Source organism: Malus sylvestris, chromosome 6 (genome assembly GCF_916048215.2).
Source record: "Malus sylvestris chromosome 6, drMalSylv7.2, whole genome shotgun sequence".
Lineage (NCBI taxonomy): Eukaryota > Viridiplantae > Streptophyta > Magnoliopsida > Rosales > Rosaceae > Malus > Malus sylvestris.
In genome coordinates this window covers 3188651-3206645 of record NC_062265.1, presented here as the reverse complement: position 1 = coordinate 3206645, position 17995 = coordinate 3188651, and the positions used below count along the sequence as shown (strand labels likewise).

The 17995-nt window shown below is 37.4% G+C and overlaps 4 protein-coding genes across 7 annotated transcripts; 2 read left to right on the top strand and 2 right to left on the bottom strand.

The window, feature by feature from the left end:
• Positions 1-909: 909 nt before the first annotated feature.
• Positions 910-3528, top strand: LOC126625677 (plastoglobulin-1, chloroplastic-like). The gene is made up of 3 exons (XM_050294720.1): positions 910-1541; positions 2678-2873; positions 2970-3528. Exons 1-3 carry the CDS (start codon positions 982-984, stop codon positions 3279-3281), a joined length of 1068 nt encoding a protein of 355 aa, XP_050150677.1. The 5' UTR covers positions 910-981; the 3' UTR covers positions 3282-3528.
• Positions 3529-6824: 3296 nt separating this feature from the next.
• LOC126625679 (probable calcium-binding protein CML11) lies at positions 6825-8834 on the top strand. Of its 3 annotated transcripts, none has more exons than XM_050294723.1 (2): positions 6825-7736; positions 8555-8834. In XM_050294723.1, the coding sequence occupies exon 1, from the start codon at positions 7190-7192 to the stop codon at positions 7679-7681; it is 492 nt and encodes a 163-aa protein (XP_050150680.1). In that variant the 5' UTR covers positions 6825-7189; the 3' UTR covers positions 7682-7736; positions 8555-8834. The 3 variants fall into 3 exon arrangements, with proteins under 3 accessions (XP_050150680.1, XP_050150681.1, XP_050150679.1); XM_050294724.1 differs by having other exon boundaries at positions 8481-8616; XM_050294722.1 differs by lacking the exon at positions 8555-8834 and adding an exon at positions 7905-8029.
• A 2038-nt stretch (positions 8835-10872) lies between these two features.
• Positions 10873-15066, bottom strand: LOC126625680 (dolichol-phosphate mannose synthase subunit 2-like). 2 transcript variants are annotated; one of them, XM_050294726.1, is made up of 3 exons: positions 14930-15066; positions 11296-11412; positions 10873-11191 (listed from the first exon to the last, which is right to left on the bottom strand). In XM_050294726.1, the coding sequence occupies exons 2-3, from the start codon at positions 11383-11385 to the stop codon at positions 11039-11041; spliced, it is 243 nt and encodes an 80-aa protein (XP_050150683.1). In that variant the 5' UTR covers positions 11386-11412; positions 14930-15066; the 3' UTR covers positions 10873-11038. The 2 variants fall into 2 exon arrangements, with proteins under 2 accessions (XP_050150683.1, XP_050150682.1); XM_050294725.1 differs by lacking the exon at positions 14930-15066 and adding an exon at positions 12220-12398.
• On the bottom strand, positions 13112-15137 carry LOC126625678 (uncharacterized). The gene is made up of 2 exons (XM_050294721.1): positions 14930-15137; positions 13112-13892 (listed from the first exon to the last, which is right to left on the bottom strand). Exons 1-2 carry the CDS (start codon positions 15058-15060, stop codon positions 13427-13429), a joined length of 597 nt encoding a protein of 198 aa, XP_050150678.1. The 5' UTR covers positions 15061-15137; the 3' UTR covers positions 13112-13426.
• Between the last annotated feature and the right edge of the window lie 2858 nt (positions 15138-17995).

Below are 17995 nucleotides of genomic sequence, written 5' to 3'. Positions count from 1 at the left end.
TGTCTTTCTTATATTGTAATAATTCATTATATATAAATGATTATGGTGTGTTTAAACTTCTTTCATTAATTACTACATATTTTCTACACTCACAATGTTTGTCAGCTCACTATGTAATCAACTTAAATCAGTTAAATCCATCATGCAATGCATTTCCTTCCAATTTTTTGTGATAAACTAATAGATAATTAACTAAATAAACATCATGCAAAGTTTCAATAAAAATTTCCAAGTTTTTCTTACAATTTTCGTGGTTTTTATTCAATTTTTATCGATATCGATAATATCCCGATATTTCCGTGTTTTTGGACTACCGATATTTCCGATATCATCGATATTTTATACCTTGATTAGGACAAATGGTTATTAATGGTAGCTATTGTTACTAGAGACTTCTACATAAAGAACATGTACTCATATTTAGTAGCTGCATGGTGGTAATTGAGGTTTGCTATCAATGTCAGTGCCCATTTTTTGTAATAAAACACCAATGAAAAAGGTGAAAAGGCGTTCTCTAGCCAAAATTGTAATAGTGTAATGACACAAAATTCGTGAGAAGCTTCACTTACATAGGAAGATTTAAAGACTTGTTAGAATTCAATCTTGATCTTACCCTAATGCCACTTTCTTGGAGGCCAATATGGAAAGATAGATGAATGTCTAACAAAGCAGGTACCGATGTTGCTTTTATATAAACGATAGAATAATATACACTAGTTCACTTAAACCACGAAAGAAGATTCAAAGATAAGGCATTGTGTATAAGAACTAAGGCCCTTAATTAATTGAACTACAAGTTACTTGCTTCAAATGAACTAAAACTTTTAATGTAGATAATATCAAACGTTGAAAAAAAAAAAGAAAAAAAAAAAAGAGTAGTGGATACAATCCAACAACATTTCTTTGTAAATTTGTAACCTCTAAATAGCAGATGAAACACAAAACACGAAAACACTGGAAAGAAAAAGAAAGGGAAAAGAAATGGCTCTGAATCTCATCTTCACCTCACACTCCTCCTCCCCTCTCCTCTCCAAAAACCTCCTCAATTCCCCATCCTCATTTCCAACCCCAAAGTTCCAATCTTTCTCTCTCCTCTCCCCAAACCCTAATCCCAAACTCCCCTCCCTCCGCCTACGCGCCTCTCCCTCCGGCGACACCCCCACCGATGGCGACCGCCCCACGAAGATTACTGACGAGTGGGGCGAGAAGGCCGACACGGAGCCGGAGCCCCGGTCCAAACTCTCCGAATCGGACCCTCCGCAGAACGAGGACGAATGGGGAGGCGGAGGAGATGGGGTTGTAGAAGTTGGGAATGGAAGTGCGGCCAAAACTGAGGTTGCCATCGAGGAGAAGGTGGATGGTAAGCTCAGTGAGCTCAAGAGGGGTTTGGTGGACACGGTTTATGGGACTGAATTCGGGTTCCGGGCCGGGTCCGAGGTGAGAGCGGAGGCTTTAGAGTTCGTTAGCCAGTTGGAGGCGGCGAATCCCAACCCGGCTCCGACGGAGAATCCGGGCCTTCTTGATGGCAACTGGGTTTTGCTGTAAGTTCAATTTGTGTCTGTATTTATTTATTTATTTTGCTTAGCCAGTGTTATACGATGAGTCCACGCACAAAACTAAAATAACAGAGACAGACGGATTTTAATTTTCACATGACATTTTTGAACTTAATAACATAATCATCTAGAAATGAGATGAAATGGGCAAAATTTCCATTTGACTCATCTAGAGTTCTGCTATACAAATTCGAAGTCGTTTTAAAAAGATTAGTGAAATATGTTTAACAAAGAAAAGCATTTCCAATGACATAGTGTAGTTTTGCTTACCACTCCTAGGGGTTAGTGCCTTGATGGTATTAATGTCCGTTAGATATGTTTAAATTTCGAGACTTGTGTAGTAGATATTGACCTATTAAATCACCCTCATCTAACAGAAATCAATGTGGTGGTGGTGACCAAAAATATTCTATGTTTAACGCAATAGCATAATTCTTTAAACGTGAGATGAAATGTGCATTTTGGAAAAAGTGGCATGATCATGCTCCAAAGTTCTTTTTATAAATAATTGTCATTGCTCCTGTGAGGCTCTGGGTTTAAGTAATTTTCTCTTGAAGAAGGTTTTTGATTTTTGCCAATCTCTTCCACTAATTGAGCATTTGAAAATGATGAGATGATGCAACATCTGAAGGGTCCCTTTTATAGTTTGCAAAAGGAATTCCAGTTTAACGTTTATCATGTGAGAGACATATATATGACATTTGTGTTCAATTCTGTGATTAATTTCTTTTGTATTATGTTAGGTGTTGTGTAGCCATGCATGGGCTTTATCCTTCTGTTCTTGTAAATAATAATTGAAGTTGCATCTTCAGGATTTCGTAACTACCCTTTGAACTTCTATTTTTGTTGTTATGGTTGGCTTTAGCAGCCTTGCAAAGCGTAACACGTGTGGTAACGACCACATGTATCTCAGACGATATGCTACCGTTGACGGAAACGTTTCTTTTTCTGGTTGCTTTTGACCTGGATGTCTTGAAACAAGTTGACGATTGTCCTTGTGAAATGTTTAATGGTTTCTGTTTCTCTTTTACCCCTCTAGTTATAGAGCAAGTATTTTAGTATACACCAGAGGCTTTCTCTTTCCTTGATCTTGTTTATTTGTTTTCATCTCTTTAAATCAGGTACACTGCATCATCTGAGCTGTTGCCACTACTCGCAGCAGGTGGCACACCGTTGTTGAAGGTAAATAAAATAACCCAAGCGATCAACAGCAGCAGCCTGACTATTTTGAACTCCACCACGCTGTCTAGCCCTTTTGCTAGTTTCTCGTTCAGTGCATCTGCTAGCTTTGAAGTTAGAAGTCCGTCAAGAATCCAGGTATCACTTGCACTCGAATCAGACTGAATAACATGAAGTTTTTACATGGGTAGATGTGCACCAGAACCTTACTAGTTTACTTCTTTACATATTTAGGTGGAATTCAAGGAAGGCAGCTTTCAGCCTCCGGAGATTAAGTCAAGCGTTGATCTCCCTCAAGAAGTGGAAATCTTTGGGCAGAAAATCAATTTATCACCCGTCCAGCAAACTCTCAATCCTTTGCAGGATGCTGTTGCAGGTATCTCTAGGACCATTTCTGGTCAGCCACCGCTTAAGGTTCCCGTTCCAGGTGAACGGACCAAGTCTTGGCTTCTTATTACATACCTTGATGAGGATCTTCGGATCTCAAGGGGGGATGGTGGTCTTTTTGTGCTTGCTAGAGAAGGGAGCCCGCTTTTATATCAGTAACGTGGTACATTCAGTTTGGTTGTGTCATGACTCATGGATATGAGGTCATATACATATAGTCAAATTCGTATAAGGAAAATGGTGGTATATTTATATTGTGTGCTTGAATATTTTTCAGATATGAAAATGTATCCCTATTTTGTAGCTTCCGCTTCCAGTCTGCATTGCTGAGAAGCCAATGATTAAATGCAGATTAAGGAATAGGGTTGGTTGAATTGCTATGCATCAGTTAGATACATTTCTTCAACATTGTTGTCATTTTTTTATACGAATCTATTTTTGGGGGCCGTTTGATAACTATTTTATATCTTGTATTTATCGTGTAAGTTAAAGAGGAGAAACGCACTGGAGAGACGAGGGAAATGGAAGAGTGGAGGAATGATGGTGGCATATGTAGAAACAAAAGAAAAACTAATGAAAAGAACTTGAAAACTTTGAGTTTTAACGTTAATGACAAAATAAAGAGTAAAGTGAATGGTATCATGATTGACTTTTTAGTGTAAAAATATGGTTTTTTGTTAAAGTGAACAGTATCAAGAGCTTTTTTTTAAAGTTCCCTAGAGCAAATATAGCAGAAAAGACACGTAAAATGATAAATTAAAATAAAAACGAATTGAATTTGTTTTCAATTTTCAAGGTTTTGTTTCAAATATTTCTCCTCTTCCTCTCACGGCCCTTAGTTGCTCGTCCTTCTTTTGTATACTTTTCTTATATCTTAAGCATAACATTTAAAAATTAAAACTTAAAAACGAAATGATTATTAAACGAGACATGAAGCCGTCTATAAGTCTATGATAACATTCTCTATGTCCTCTCCCTCCCTCCCTCCCTCCCTCCACCCACTCACAATATCATATTAAAATATAACAATCCCTGCAACTAAGACTCAACCTGTACCCTACGGGTGCGTTTGTTGCACCGGATTATCTCGGATTGGACTATTTTCAAGGATTAAGCTGGACTGGCTTAGACTAGACTAAGCTGGATTGAACTAGTGAAGCGTTTGGAACAATGTTGGACTAAAAAACAGGATAATTAACAAATACAATATTATATTATTTAATGCTTGTCCAATAATATTTTACTATTTATTCAACGTTTTTCATTTTTTTCCCCCAAAAAACTAACGTTTTCTAAAAACATCTCTCATATTCTACTTCTGACTTGAAAATAATTAATAAACAAAAAATGCCCTCCTCCTTGTCTTCCTCGTTTGGTTCCGTCCCCATTCTCTTCATTTTCTACCCTTCATTCCTGTAGATTGCAAATCATTCCCATCTCTTCCTTTGACCTCTGTAATCTATACAACCATCATCTCTATCAATAATTTGACTGACTCCATTGATTGGGTATTTCTTGAATTTTTTTTTCCGGCCATTTGGTCAAAGTGTCAATCAAACAGAATGATGCTTTGAGCTTCATCTGAAACAAAGAAAAGAGTTCTTTAGAGATGGGTAGAAGAAGAAGGCAAAGCTCATGGATTTTCTAGGAATTTTCTGTCCGTCCTTTAAGCTAGCCGTCTCGGAATTTTGTGGGAAAAAGGAAGAACAAGCACCGCTAATTGCCTGGCCACGGTGACGCCAGAGAAGAAGAAGGCAAAGCCCAGGGATTGGTGTTGGGGTTTAGTAAGAGAGCTTGGCTCTGGATCTCTGCCTTGTCTCATTTTTAGTCCCCCTTAATACCAAGGTAAAGCACATGACTAGATAGCGTGGTTTAGCGAAGGAGACAACGCCTCCTAGTCGAGGCGAGTCCAGTCCAAGCTAGTCCCTCCTAAGGAGGTGTAACAAACGCCCCCTACAAGTCCAATTATCCAAACCAACCTCCAACCAAAACCAAACCGAAGTGATTCTCCCTCTCTTCATTTTTGGTGCCTTTAAATTCAATATTCAAATTAGAATTAAGAATATAAACAAGGGAAATTTTATTTAAACCCATCTAACCTATTTCTACACCCAACTTACTCTTTACACCTATTTGATTTTTAACTAAACTATTAATATCTCTTTAAACCCAAATTTGATACCTAATATACCCCCATAAACCCAATTCAATATGTGGATTTATTTTTACACCCATTTGATTTTTAGAAGCTCAAGGTTACCTCATCACCGTACATGTGTTGCTGTTTGCTTGGAAAAAAGAAAAGGGGGAACGGGGGGTGATAAGTTTGAAGTTTCACAACCTATCAGTTTCTTGACGAAGACCACAATAAATTGATTTCCGAATAAGAGGATGCACGTCTTCGGTTAGAACCTCAACACCCAACTTCTCCATGTGAGGCCAAATCTGCCAGTACATAATATACAAGGTCAGAGATTCAGTAGTAAAGAATATTAAGCATGTCTATAAAACTTCACCCAAAAATCCAAAGAAAACAAAAATCATACCAGAAACGGGAGGGGGAGGGTCAAAAGGAAAACAAACAAAAGAGGGAAGTCGCAAAAAGAACAAGAGAAGCGACACTGTATTTTACCTCGGAAGCATATTGCCTCGAGAATGCCTTGAGATAGCCTAAAGTTGAAAGACACCATTGCTCTTTTTCACCTACATTATAATCATTACTTGTCCTCCCACCACTAAGTTCACTACAAAAGTTAAGAAGACAAGTTAATTACACTTGAATGGCATGTCACACAATGTCGAAACAATTTATTAATTTATGATAACAAAAACAAGATATTTAGGAAAACAAAGGAGACTACACGAAAATAAAGCTAGTCAATTACGAAGGACAACAATAAAGTAATCCGTATCCCAATCTCTCCCCTCCATAAACATCCTTCATCTGCTCTAACCTTGTAGTCAACATGTTTTTCATTTACATGAATATAGGATTTTGTATTTTAGTGAGGGAAAGAAATACCTTTTCTTAGGTATTCCATTCTCATTGTCTACATCCATTGCGGATGATTCTTCAAGGTCAACTGCCATAGAATTTGCATGAATCCCCTTTAATCCCTGCAATGTGACACATTTGGATGCTTCTGGCAGCCGTTCCGTTAACACATATGAACCCCGAGCTCTTGCAAAGTTATAGAGGAGGAATATTAATTCAAGTACACAAGTGTAACAGTGGGAAGATAAATTTGATCGTAGGATTTAATTATAGTATTTGAGTTTATTGATGAATTTGAGTTTTATTATTAATTTCATTTTGTACTTAATAGTAATTATGCAATAGGGTAAAATAGACAATTAACATTTAAAATTTTAAGTTGGTGTAAAAAGAGGTTGAATGAGTTTGAATAAAATTTCCCTATAAACAAACATGATTATATATTGAAGGAAGAAAAAAAAAGTGCGGAAATCATTTTTCATTAACGATTGCAGCATATTTTGAAGGAGAAACCCAAAACATGATGACTTAAATAAAACATATTTATCGCTATTGTGTTATATTTCAATTTAATAATACAATGTTGATGTAAATTTTATTCCACACGACCTTATATTAATAGACAAAAAACGTGAAACGTCAGGATGGCAGTTAACCCTTCCTCCCAAGTCCCAATCTCAAAGCACACCAACCCAATTCCCAACTTGTCCAAAAAGACAGACGTGCGCGGGTGTCGAGTCGCACTTTTCGTCACGTAATTTCCGCCTCTCTCACCGCATTTTACAAGCCCAAAAAGACTTTCTTCATATATTTCTTTATATTTTGATCATATTATTCTCATCTCTGTGTGTTGTGGATGATCATACATCGGAACCGGATCCGATATTTGGGTCAAAGGCTCTGAATCGAGATCAGCAATTGATTCCACCCAAAAAGGAGGAGAAAAAGTCCGACATTCAAGGAGCTATTGACCAATCACATTTGGATCCGGCTTCTTTCTTTTACGAGCGATATTCTACACTAAATTCATCTCAACTAAGGGGGAGGGAGATTCGAACTCGAGCATTTGGTCATGAGCAACAAGCAGCCAGTGAAGCTGGACGACGACCAAATCGCGGACCTGCGGGAAATATTCCGCTCGTTTGATCGAAACAACGACGGAAGCCTAACGCAGCTGGAGCTGGGGTCGCTTCTCCGCTCACTGGGTTTGAAGCCGGGGCCGGAGCAGCTCGATGCCTTGATCCAGAAGGCAGACACAAACAGCAATGGCCTCGTGGAGTTTTCCGAGTTCGTAGGGCTGGTAGCGCCGGAGCTTCTCTCAGCTAAGTCTCCTTACACAGAGGACCAGCTGAGGCAGTTGTTTCGGATGTTCGATAGGGACGGCAATGGATTCATCACGGCAGCTGAGCTGGCGCACTCCATGGCGAAACTGGGGCACGCTCTTACGGCGGAGGAGTTGACAGGGATGATCAAGGAGGCGGATACGGATGGCGATGGAAGAATCAATTTCCAGGAGTTTGCTCACGCCATTACTTCCGCCGCTTTCGATAATTCTTGGTCTTAGACTCTTAGACGTGATCATCATCCTTCATCCATCCATCGATTTTCTTTAATTTCAGGTATATAGTTAATTTGTCTCTTCAGTTTTCGTGTTTTATTATTTCGTTTGATTGTTTGCATGCAATGTGATGTGATTTTTGGGGTGTTGTGGATCAGAGAGAGTTGCCTCCATTGATCTCGGCTTAACTTCTTACGTTATTATGGCTTAATTATAATTTTGTAATTAGGTTAGGAGTAGCGAGGGAGCAAGCATGATCTTTAATTGGGAAATTTTTGAAATGTCAACTTATACATTTTTTTTAATTTGTCATATGAACTAAATTTGAAGCGATCTATTTACCAATTTCCAAAATTATTAATTTGTCATTTCACTCTAATTCCGTTAAGTTTTCCATTCAACATAAATCATATGTTATTTGAATTTCCGACCTTTCAACATCTTAGGGTTGTGGTGCTCAGCTGTCTTAAACGTTTACAGCTCATAGAAATCTATAATCCTTGAGTTGTTTTCTTAATAGAAACTAAAACGACGAAGAGATAAACAGAGTTCTCAAAGCACTAAAAGTTCAAAAACCATAATATTATTGAGCCTAAAGCACTTAACTGTAGCTCGTAAATTTTACATTCTGACTTGTGGGACGTGAGTATTGTACTAAATACACTAAGGTGTGATATGATATTTGTGCTTAAATAGGTTTACCATAGAAAGGGTGCTCAATAACTTGCTCCATTTTACTTCCAACGATTTGTTGCTTCTTAACAAATTTAATCTCTTATGTCACGTTTTCATTTTGATATAAAAGGAATATTAATACTCGAGGAATACATTTATCTATTTACTGCCAAACAGCTAAGGCTAGTCATTTTCTTTTTCCAGATTGTCATCTATTTTTACGCAATAATATTCGGGACCACGACGTGCAAGTCCAATTTACAATTTTCACAATTCTATTGCAATAAATTAGTCAATCAATTAATCTGCAAAATAGTAATAGTTGTGGAAAATTACAAATAGTTATGCGATCGTTGAGATTTAAACAATTTATAACAACTTTTTCGTTGCTTATATCGTCTCAAATAAAGACCAAATTTAGGAACTCTTGTATGTGATACCTGGCATCAGTTCAATACATTGCTCAAGTAGTTTTAAAGGATAATGTGTTTTTCATTTACGAATGACTCACAGCTTTGACTCTTCCTTATAAGTGTAGAACTCCTTGCATTTAAAATCCAACTGCATCCAAGGGATCATTCTCTAAGAAAATAAAAAATTACTCGTTCTTTCCACCATTATAGATGGACTAAACATGTTTTCAATTGTGGTTATTTTGCTTTTGGCGGGTTGCGCATTTCCAACGTTGATGCATTTGGAATTTTGGATTACTCGTCAGTCGTGGTTGAGTGCAAAAAACATTTTAGCATAAAGTATACATTCGACGTGTACAACTATATTTTCCTAGGGTGGAAGATTGGTGACAACAGCTGTTGGGCCCTTGTAGCGTTGGGAAGACCGTGCCATAATATTTTTGTGAACAACACTTTTACTTATAAACACTATTGCAACAAAAATGTCATTTAAGTCAGGAAGTATTTAACCATTGTATTATTGCAACTTCCGTCCCACCTCCTTTTTCTCTCTCTTAAACAGATAATTAAAGGACTAATAAATTTGTCAGATGTTTGATGAGTTAAAATAAATTTTTATATATTTGCTTTGTTGCCTTAGTACGAATTCATTTTGTTGCTTAAAATTGAAAATAACTTATTTTATGTTTAAAGGAATGAACAATACAATAGTAATAAAACAACTACCACGTCAATCTAAAAACTTTCGTAAAATATCACAAGTAATGGATCAATTTTATATTTTTTGGGCCTTTAATCATGTATAACATTCAGTTAAACTATACCGCGTAGGGGTGGGTTCGGTTTAAATCGGTTCGGTTCATTTTTTTTCGGTTTTTTTTTGTTCGGTTTTTTCCTGTTCTGTTTATGTTCGGTTTCGGTTTTTTGTTTTTTTTTTCAAAAAATGAAAAACATTGAAATTTTAAATTTTAACATATCCAACACAATCATAACATAAGCATTCTAACTAGAATCAAAGACAATGAAAATAAACATTTAAAGTTGAACTAAAATCATCAATCAAGTCTTCCAAAGTCCAAACTAACAACCTCACAACACAAAAATCATACAAATGACTTAGAAAAGTTAAATTGTATGATGTTGTTCAAAGATCAGGGTTGTTTGCTTGTAACTGCATGTTGACAACTTGATTAGTAAAAGAAATGCGTGGGTGGATTTATTTAGTGTGTGTTAGATTCTTTTCCATCACAAATTACCCAAGTAATCTACCCGAAATAAATGTTTATGGATTCTGTTAGTTGTTATATGAGAGTAGATTTGGAAAAGAAAGCTGGGGCAAAAGTAGACAGTGCTATGGAGATGGATGTAGGTACTTCAGGATGAGGTTTGGTTCCGAAACCTTATACGGGAGAGAAATAATAGGTTAGGGTTTAGAGTTTTTATAGGCCTTTTTTTAATATTTTGAGCTTAAAGTTTGGCAACACATTGGGTTTAGCACATTTTAACTTACAAATTGGGTTTAGAAAATAATACCCAAAACAAATAATTAAATAAAAAATTTAATTTAATTAATTCGGTTCGGTTCGATTTGGTTTCTAGATCACCAAAATCGAACCAAACCAAAAGAATTCGGTTCGGTTTTTTCGATTCGGTTCGATTTTTTTCGTTCGGTTCGGTTTGGTTTTCGATTTTTTTCAGTTTTCGGTTTTCGATTTTTTGAACCCACTCCTAATACCGCGTATTAATGTGTTATGCTTATTTTTGTTGAAACTTATACTGCTCGTCTAAATTCAGGCATTTACGGAGCCATTGTCGAGTATACGACTACTCGTATGATAGCGATATTCCTTGTAACAGCCATACATGTCTTCTTTGTTGTTTCCAGATCTAAGCTAAGAAGATGAAAACTTCACAAACTTAGCCCAACAGCAATGGAACATTCAACACTGAAACAATTGAGATATTACTGCCCATTCACAGCTAGTTTGATGAAATAATATGATCTATGAAACATTCCGAAATCACTACCACCCCCCCCCCCCCTCTTCAACATACATGAAACATTGTGGATTACCGATTCCACTCCGATCTAAGACACCAAACAAGGTCTTAATGTAAAACGAGCACTTAAATCACCGATAAAAGGGGATAGAAAAGTGAATTAGAAATGATGCAGAAAAACAAAACAAGGTAATCAGTATCTGATCATTTCAGAAACACTTGGATTCGGCTCCAAAGAAATGAAAAGAAACTAAAAGTGGGGGAAATACTGTCATCAAGCTTTCTTCTTTTTGGATTTTAACATGACATATCCAATGAAAATGCATAAAAAGCAGAGAAGCACCATGCCAGCAAACACAGGTATTAGTATGGCGTACTCTTGTGGGAGGAAATACCGGTGGATGAAGTGATCGTTGTTTACAAACGGCTGAAACACAAATGACGGTAAATATATCAACAAACAGACAACATCAGGTTAACTAAGTGTGGGAAGCAATAAAGCATTTGATTTGAGAAGGAAGTACAACTGACCAGGATAATCACCCAAAATGTGTAATAAGTGAATATTGACAAACTGATGTAGGATAACAGAAATCCAACGGCCTTGTCCGCCAATTCCATTGTCGTGATGTTTGTGGCTTCTGGTACCTACAATTCAAAAGACGATGAGGATCTGGATCTTCCTATGAAGAAGAAAAAACTTTTAACAAACAATTACATCATATTTATATCCGTTGAGGATCGGCATATTCCTGTGAAATAGAAAACACTTTCAACAAACAATAACGGGCTTGTCTGGAACAGCTTTTTAAATGACTGAAAGCGTTTTTAAAGAAAAAGTTTTTGGGTTCCAAAAGCTTAAAGTGCTTATTATGCGTTTCTTGCATGAAGAAACAGAGTGCCCGTTCAGGATTCACTTGCCATTTTACTAAGGATGGGTTATAAAAGCGCTTTCAGCCAATTAAAAAACACTTTCAAACCAGCCCCCTACCTAATATTTTTATATCCGTATCAATATACAATCTCCATAAGCACTCGTATTTCAGATTAACAAGAGATTAATAATTCCAATTCTAAAAATCCTTAGACCTGATTTTGGTTTTATACCATGAAGAACATGACAGGAAGCTAGCTTAAAATTCTCAGAAAAATGAAGAAAAAAAGACTCAGAAGTATATCAATTTAGAGAAAATTAAAAAAAATCATATTAAGAAGACAACCAAGGTTCAATCAGTCCTACGCTCAATTTTAGAATCAACCAACATTGATTCATGGGATTTTTCAATCCTAAATCCCTAAATTATAGCTCAATTGAATCCCTAAATCCCTAGATTAGACATGAATAGAAAAACACCTTAATTCTTAAATCCCTAGATCAGAAATTCGAAGCGTCTTACAAATTAAATTAAATTAAATTAGAACAAAAGGAAGATGAAGACGAAGGAAAAACGAAACCTGTAAATGGGGGAGAGGGACGATATGGCTACTGAGTTGGTCTGAAAGTCTGGAAAAATGGAGGACGACTACGCTCTCGAGACGCAAGGGACCCCTTTCACACGTCTGGACTAAAGATCAGAAATTCGAACCGTCACCTACTTTTTCTTTCGGCCCAAAACTTTGGATTTTCTATTCCAAAAACACACACAATTACAAACTCTTTTTTTTTTTTTCTTTCACTTTAATGTTCTACTTAATTACAAGTCCTCGTTACTTGACTTGGCACAAACAAACTCATCATCACTACAATCAGTTTCAATAGATACTTGGTGAAGTCTCTAAACATTTGGTTTCATGTCTTATTTGTTAAGGTGCATAATTATTTGCGCTTTTAATGTAAAATTATCTCACATTGGACATGAGTCACACCATAAAAATTTTCCAAAAAAAACTTTTAGCGCCTAAAGTCATTTCATACCAAGACGTATAAGTCATTCAATATTAAAATTTTGAGGCACACGTTTTCAATAAATTGTGGAGTGTCGAGAAAAAATCGGATACAAAAAAAAGGTCAAATCGAGCCATGTCCTGTGTACCAAACTCTACCACTCAATACTAACAAGTAACAAGGGCCAAAAGTAGCATCAAACAACAAACTCGTCCCGGGGGAAGCAAAAATAGCATCAGCTCGGAAGCAAAGCAACGCAACGCAACGCAACGCCACGCAAATCAACCTCGTTAAACTTCACGGGTTATACTGAAATTCGAACTGGTTAGAAATGCAGCTCCAAAGTTAATCTCCAACCAACCTCCTTCAATCACCGTCGCCCGTCAGGCCAAGTGTAAGAGTGGCGACTGGGGGGGAGGTATTCACTATTTCAGTACACATGAACATGAGAACTTCGCTGACTATGGTCTGAACCAACAATTATGAATTAAAATCTCCTTAATTTAATTACAAAATCATCGTGATCGTGTCCTGTGCTACTATAGCTTCCCAACAATAAACAAAAAGAACAAAGAACAACAACCAAACAATTGTGCTTGTAGTTTGTTCCAGAAAATGAATAGACAAAAAACTTATCTGAAAGCAGATTTTGAGAAACAACAGTCAGCTCAACTTCAGAGGAACCGTATCACATCCTCATAACCTATCGCTCCTTTAATCCGATCTCAAGATTGTTTGGCTACTATGAAAACACAAAGGGCAAGTACCTCTGTCCCATCATTTTTGCAGCATCCACTGCATTATATCATTTCGTATAACTCCCCCAAACCCGCCTGTACTGTAGTTTGATCTTAATGGTTGAGGCGCGTTCATGCATAAGTGGCGGTAGTGGGTCATATTCCCAGAAGGTTTTTGTGATCTCATCATCATTGTAATTGGAGGCAACGGTTTAGACCACATATTTGTCATTGTTGAAAACAATTGTCTGTCAGAGTCCTGATTTCTGGTTATCTGAGTGCTTCCAGGAGTTTTGAGCTGGGAGGAGTTTACCTGCTTTGTAATACTCATGCTAGACTTAGAACCAGTGGGAGGTTTGTCCAGGGGACGCCGAATCTCAGCTTCAGGTTTCATCCGATCGAGCCAGCGCAGGATCCGGTTACCAAGATTTCTACCAACTTCTATGTCTCGTTGCTGAACGTTCTTGTGAACCTTGACAACTACATCAAACACAGCACGTGTTCGCCTTTGAATGAAAGAAAAACACAATGGCTGCATCTGTTATAAACTAATAGCAAAAATGATAAACAGTAATTGTTTAACCGACAACTATTGCAATATCATAGTGAGCGAGAAAAGAGACGGGACGGTAGCAACAAATAAACATCACTGACCAATGCCCTCAAATCCTACAGCTAATTAAACATCTCATTAATCAAGGCTCTAATGCTGTATATCTACTGGTGAGCAGTGTATTCGTGCTAAATATTCAAATTAACCGTCCAGGATACCAAACGCTTATCAAATCTTTTTGTTTTTTGGGTCGAAAAATGCTGATCTATCCCGCAAGGCCGAACTACATGAAGTTTAAACAACAAAGGCTTATCCCACTAAGGTATGGCCGGCTCTATGAATCTTAGAACGCCACTGCGCTCGGTTTTGAGCCAAGTCTCCCTTTAGCTCCAAGTACTCCATGTCTTTTCTTAAAGTCTTTTTCCAAGTCTTCCTAGACCTTCCTCTATCCCTTTTGCCCTAAGTCTCTATCTAATAATTGCATTTTCTAACCGGAGCATCAAAGATGTTAGCAACCTTAAAGTGTTCAATGCAACGAAACTAATGTGGATGGCGGAATGCCCCCATATCCTATTATTCGTTTTATAAACTAATTCGGCGTAATCTAGGCAATGCTTCACCAACTTCCCAACAGCAATGGAACATTCAACAACGAAACAAATGAGAGATAAATCACTGCACATTCACAGCTAATTTCATGACATAATAAGATCTTCGACACATTCCAAAATCATATAACACAATCAAAACAATTCCAAAGCTTAAAACAAACACAAATCTGCCTACATTTCGGTGAGAAACTAACGAAATCACATACAACTTTTTTAAATCAAATTTTCAAGAAAATAATACACAAATTACATGGAATACATGTTTTTTTTTTTTTATCAGTTCTAATGGTTTGATTAATTCACGCATCAAACTCTAGAGAAATCAAAATATTTCAAATAAAATCCTAAAAAAAAAAAAGAGAAAAAGAAATAGAAATACCTGTGAGCAAATTCACGGATCTTAGGGTGGTTAGGGCCGATGAGGCGGCGCTGAATCTTGAGGGCGAGTCTGTAAGTGCGGCGGAGCCCCAAGAAATAGGCGGTGCCTAATGTGATCTCCCAAAGCACCATTCTTTTGAACGTTTGATCGATTTTTTGTCGCTGTTTCTGAGTTTTTCTCTGGTTTTATTTGTAGGTTTTCGTTTCTCGCAAGTTTTCCCTCTGCTTCGCGTCATTGCGTACGTGGGGATGCTCAATATCTCATTTGATCTCAACCGTTCGTTACATCGAATCGGTTCTGTTCGGTTGATGGGCTTTTTTTATACTGAAAGCCCCAAATGAGTGATTAAAATTTCAGGCCCACATTCAGCCTTCCAACTTCTTATTTCTTGAGGGAGTGATTCTATTGACCCCCAATGAGGGTCTTAGCCACCCATGTTATAGTCAATTTGAGAGTAAAACTGCATGTACGGGTGGGGAAAAAACCGGCAAACCGAAAAATCAAGTGAAAAGAATTTGGTTCACCCAAACAAACTTCTCAAGCAAGGACTAGAAATCGAACCTAACCAGTTCAAGTCGGTTTGGTTCTTGCTTTTTTTTTTTCTCAAATAACACATAATCTACCATCCTATGATAGGTATGACAACGCAAGCCTTTAAACCATTTTCTAAAAAAAGTGAATACTTTTCAAGATCACTAACCTAGTGCGTTGATGTGCCTATATTGTGGATGCAAATTTCCGTTAGAGAGCTTGGCAAATTATTTAGGGCTTGGGCCTGATAGTTGTGGACTTTAGCATCTTCAGCGGGCTGGTCTGCTCAGCCCATTAGGGTTGAGATGAAGGAATAATTTTGTTTATTTGAAGATCATTTGACAAACACATGCATGAAATTTAACTTTAATGGTAGTTACTAGATTAAATTGACTAAACATTTCCAATCATCCAATCATTTCCCATGATATTTTTTTTTCTTTTTTCTTCAAAATGCGGACAACTGGTGGCAAGCCACGGTTATCCACCTATTTCGGCGACCGGGAAGACTCACAGAGGCATTTCAGCCTCTCCCTGGCCACAAGTATGGCTTCCACACCAGCAACGGGTTTCTAACCCGAGACTTCCAGTTTTTAGTTTGAAGAAAGCCTCGCAATCCATCATTTACCACTAGGCCGCTAGCTCGCGGTTCATTGCCCATGATATTCAAGGCCTGATGTGTGGTTGTATTCAATAGAATCACCGAGTTTGAATATAATCAAACTTCTGAATCTCCAAATCAAGGAGAGATGTGCTTGTTTAGGTTCTGTTAAGCCTTTTGGACCCAATAACTTTACTCAGTTATTAGACTCTGTAATTTAAGGGGTGTAGTCAATTTGGATTTTAGAGTATTTTAATAGACTTTTTTTAAGTGATATATTTCAAAGGATTTTAATGTACTTACAATTCTATACGGATTTTGACAAATTTATATGGATTTATATTTTAGATTTTTGTGGATTTGTATGGATCTTATTTGTAGATTTTGATGGATTTGCATAATCTTTTCTTTTCATTTATCTTTATTAGATTGGTTTTATTTTTTTCAAATAACAAAAGAAATTCTCCCTTTGTGCCCTAAAACATGATTGTGCAGCTGCTTCCTTTTCAAGCCGGCCTATCAATGCAATTCATGCTTTTTAATTGTCTTATCCATTTTCTGTCTCCCTAGAGAATGATTGTTTTTTATTCAAATTCAATTCGGAGCATGGACGAGTGATTCAATTGGATTTTCAGGTGCAAATCAAATTCTTCATCTTTGGCTTTGATTTTTTTACCAATGGGTTGATATGTTCCTACATTATAGATGGTGGGTTTTGAATTTTGGTCGGATTGGTAATAAAAAACTTCTGGGTTTGATTTGAAATGGTATATTTTCGTAGCTCAAGTAAATCTGCAACTTTATTGACAAACCCACCACTTCCATGGCAGATTCAATGAGTTTAACCGACCCTTTATCAAATTGAGGCATAAAAATATAAAGAACAATAGTGGAAAGGGTCAAAGGTGTGCGAGTGAGTGTGGATTCACCAGTATATGGACCAGAGAAGTAGTTCTCCTGCTGCTTATGGCTGAGATGACACACCCTGATCCGGAGGATCCAGGTGTGCTGGCCGTCACGTGGGCGTGACGTAACCATAAGCACGACACGGAAGCGTAATAACAACATAAATCAACAGAAATTCAAACCAAACTCAACATAACCACATACGGACATATCCGGACGAGTTTACAAGTAAACACATAAGTTCAGAGCATAGGTTATCTGCAGTCAAGTAGGACTAAAATAAAAATACATCACCCTCAGGTGAGTCCTACATGTCCCAAATCTGTCAGAAAGCCGGAAAGGACCTCGTGAGCCAACCACCGTTAAACTAGAACCTGGAGGGGCGCAAAACAAAATGAGTGGGTCAGTAAAACAAATTAGTTTTCCAAAACATTTCATTAAAACAATTATATCCCCTCGCCGTAAAAACCTGTATACTTTCCCAGAAATATATATAACCATATAAAATCTCAAAACTTAAATCTCAAATCTTTAACATTTTCAAGAAAACATGCCATGCCATAAATCAAAATATAAATCAGGTGAAATAAGGAATCAATCGGAGACCCTGCAGTTGGTCCTATACGATTAATTCAATAGCTCAATATCTCACTAAGCCGGAGTCACCACAGTGACCTATACGGCCCTACTCTGCACATCACTCGGAACTACGTAAGGTAGTCTGTACGATGAAAGGTGTAAAAATACGCTCTAGTGCTTCTCTCATCATATCATCAGCGCGCATAACTAAGGTCACCCACTAGTCGGAATCACGCCTAGTGATCTGTACGACTAGCATGTCGGAACCCTCACATGGTCTGTACGACATCCACCTACTTGGATCCAAGGCGAGCGTGCGGTGTGGTGAATAATATAAGCACTAACACCTAGGGTGCAGATTATGAGCTCAACACATCTCAACAACAACAATTCAATGAATAAATGAACTCACCTGACTTACCTGTGCCTCCACAGCACCATGCAACATG

Bases quoted from the DNA above. Each gene is read 5' to 3' on its own strand.
- LOC126625680 (XM_050294726.1), bottom strand. From the start codon at position 11,385: ATGGAATTGGCGGACAAGGCCGTTGGATTTCTGTTATCCTACATCAGT. The intron at 11,192-11,295 runs GTCAGTTGTACT...TTTGTGTTTCAG, and splicing joins CATTTTGGGTGATTATCCTG to CCGTTTGTAAACAACGATCA.
- LOC126625679 (XM_050294723.1), top strand. From the start codon at position 7,190: ATGAGCAACAAGCAGCCAGTGAAGCTGGACGACGACCAAATCGCGGAC.
- LOC126625677 (XM_050294720.1), top strand. From the start codon at position 982: ATGGCTCTGAATCTCATCTTCACCTCACACTCCTCCTCCCCTCTCCTC. The intron at 1,542-2,677 runs GTAAGTTCAATT...TCTTTAAATCAG, and splicing joins GATGGCAACTGGGTTTTGCT to GTACACTGCATCATCTGAGC. The intron at 2,874-2,969 runs GTATCACTTGCA...TTACATATTTAG, and splicing joins GAAGTCCGTCAAGAATCCAG to GTGGAATTCAAGGAAGGCAG.
- LOC126625678 (XM_050294721.1), bottom strand. From the start codon at position 15,060: ATGGTGCTTTGGGAGATCACATTAGGCACCGCCTATTTCTTGGGGCTC. The intron at 13,893-14,929 runs GTATTTCTATTT...TTTCATTCAAAG, and splicing joins ATCCGTGAATTTGCTCACAG to GCGAACACGTGCTGTGTTTG.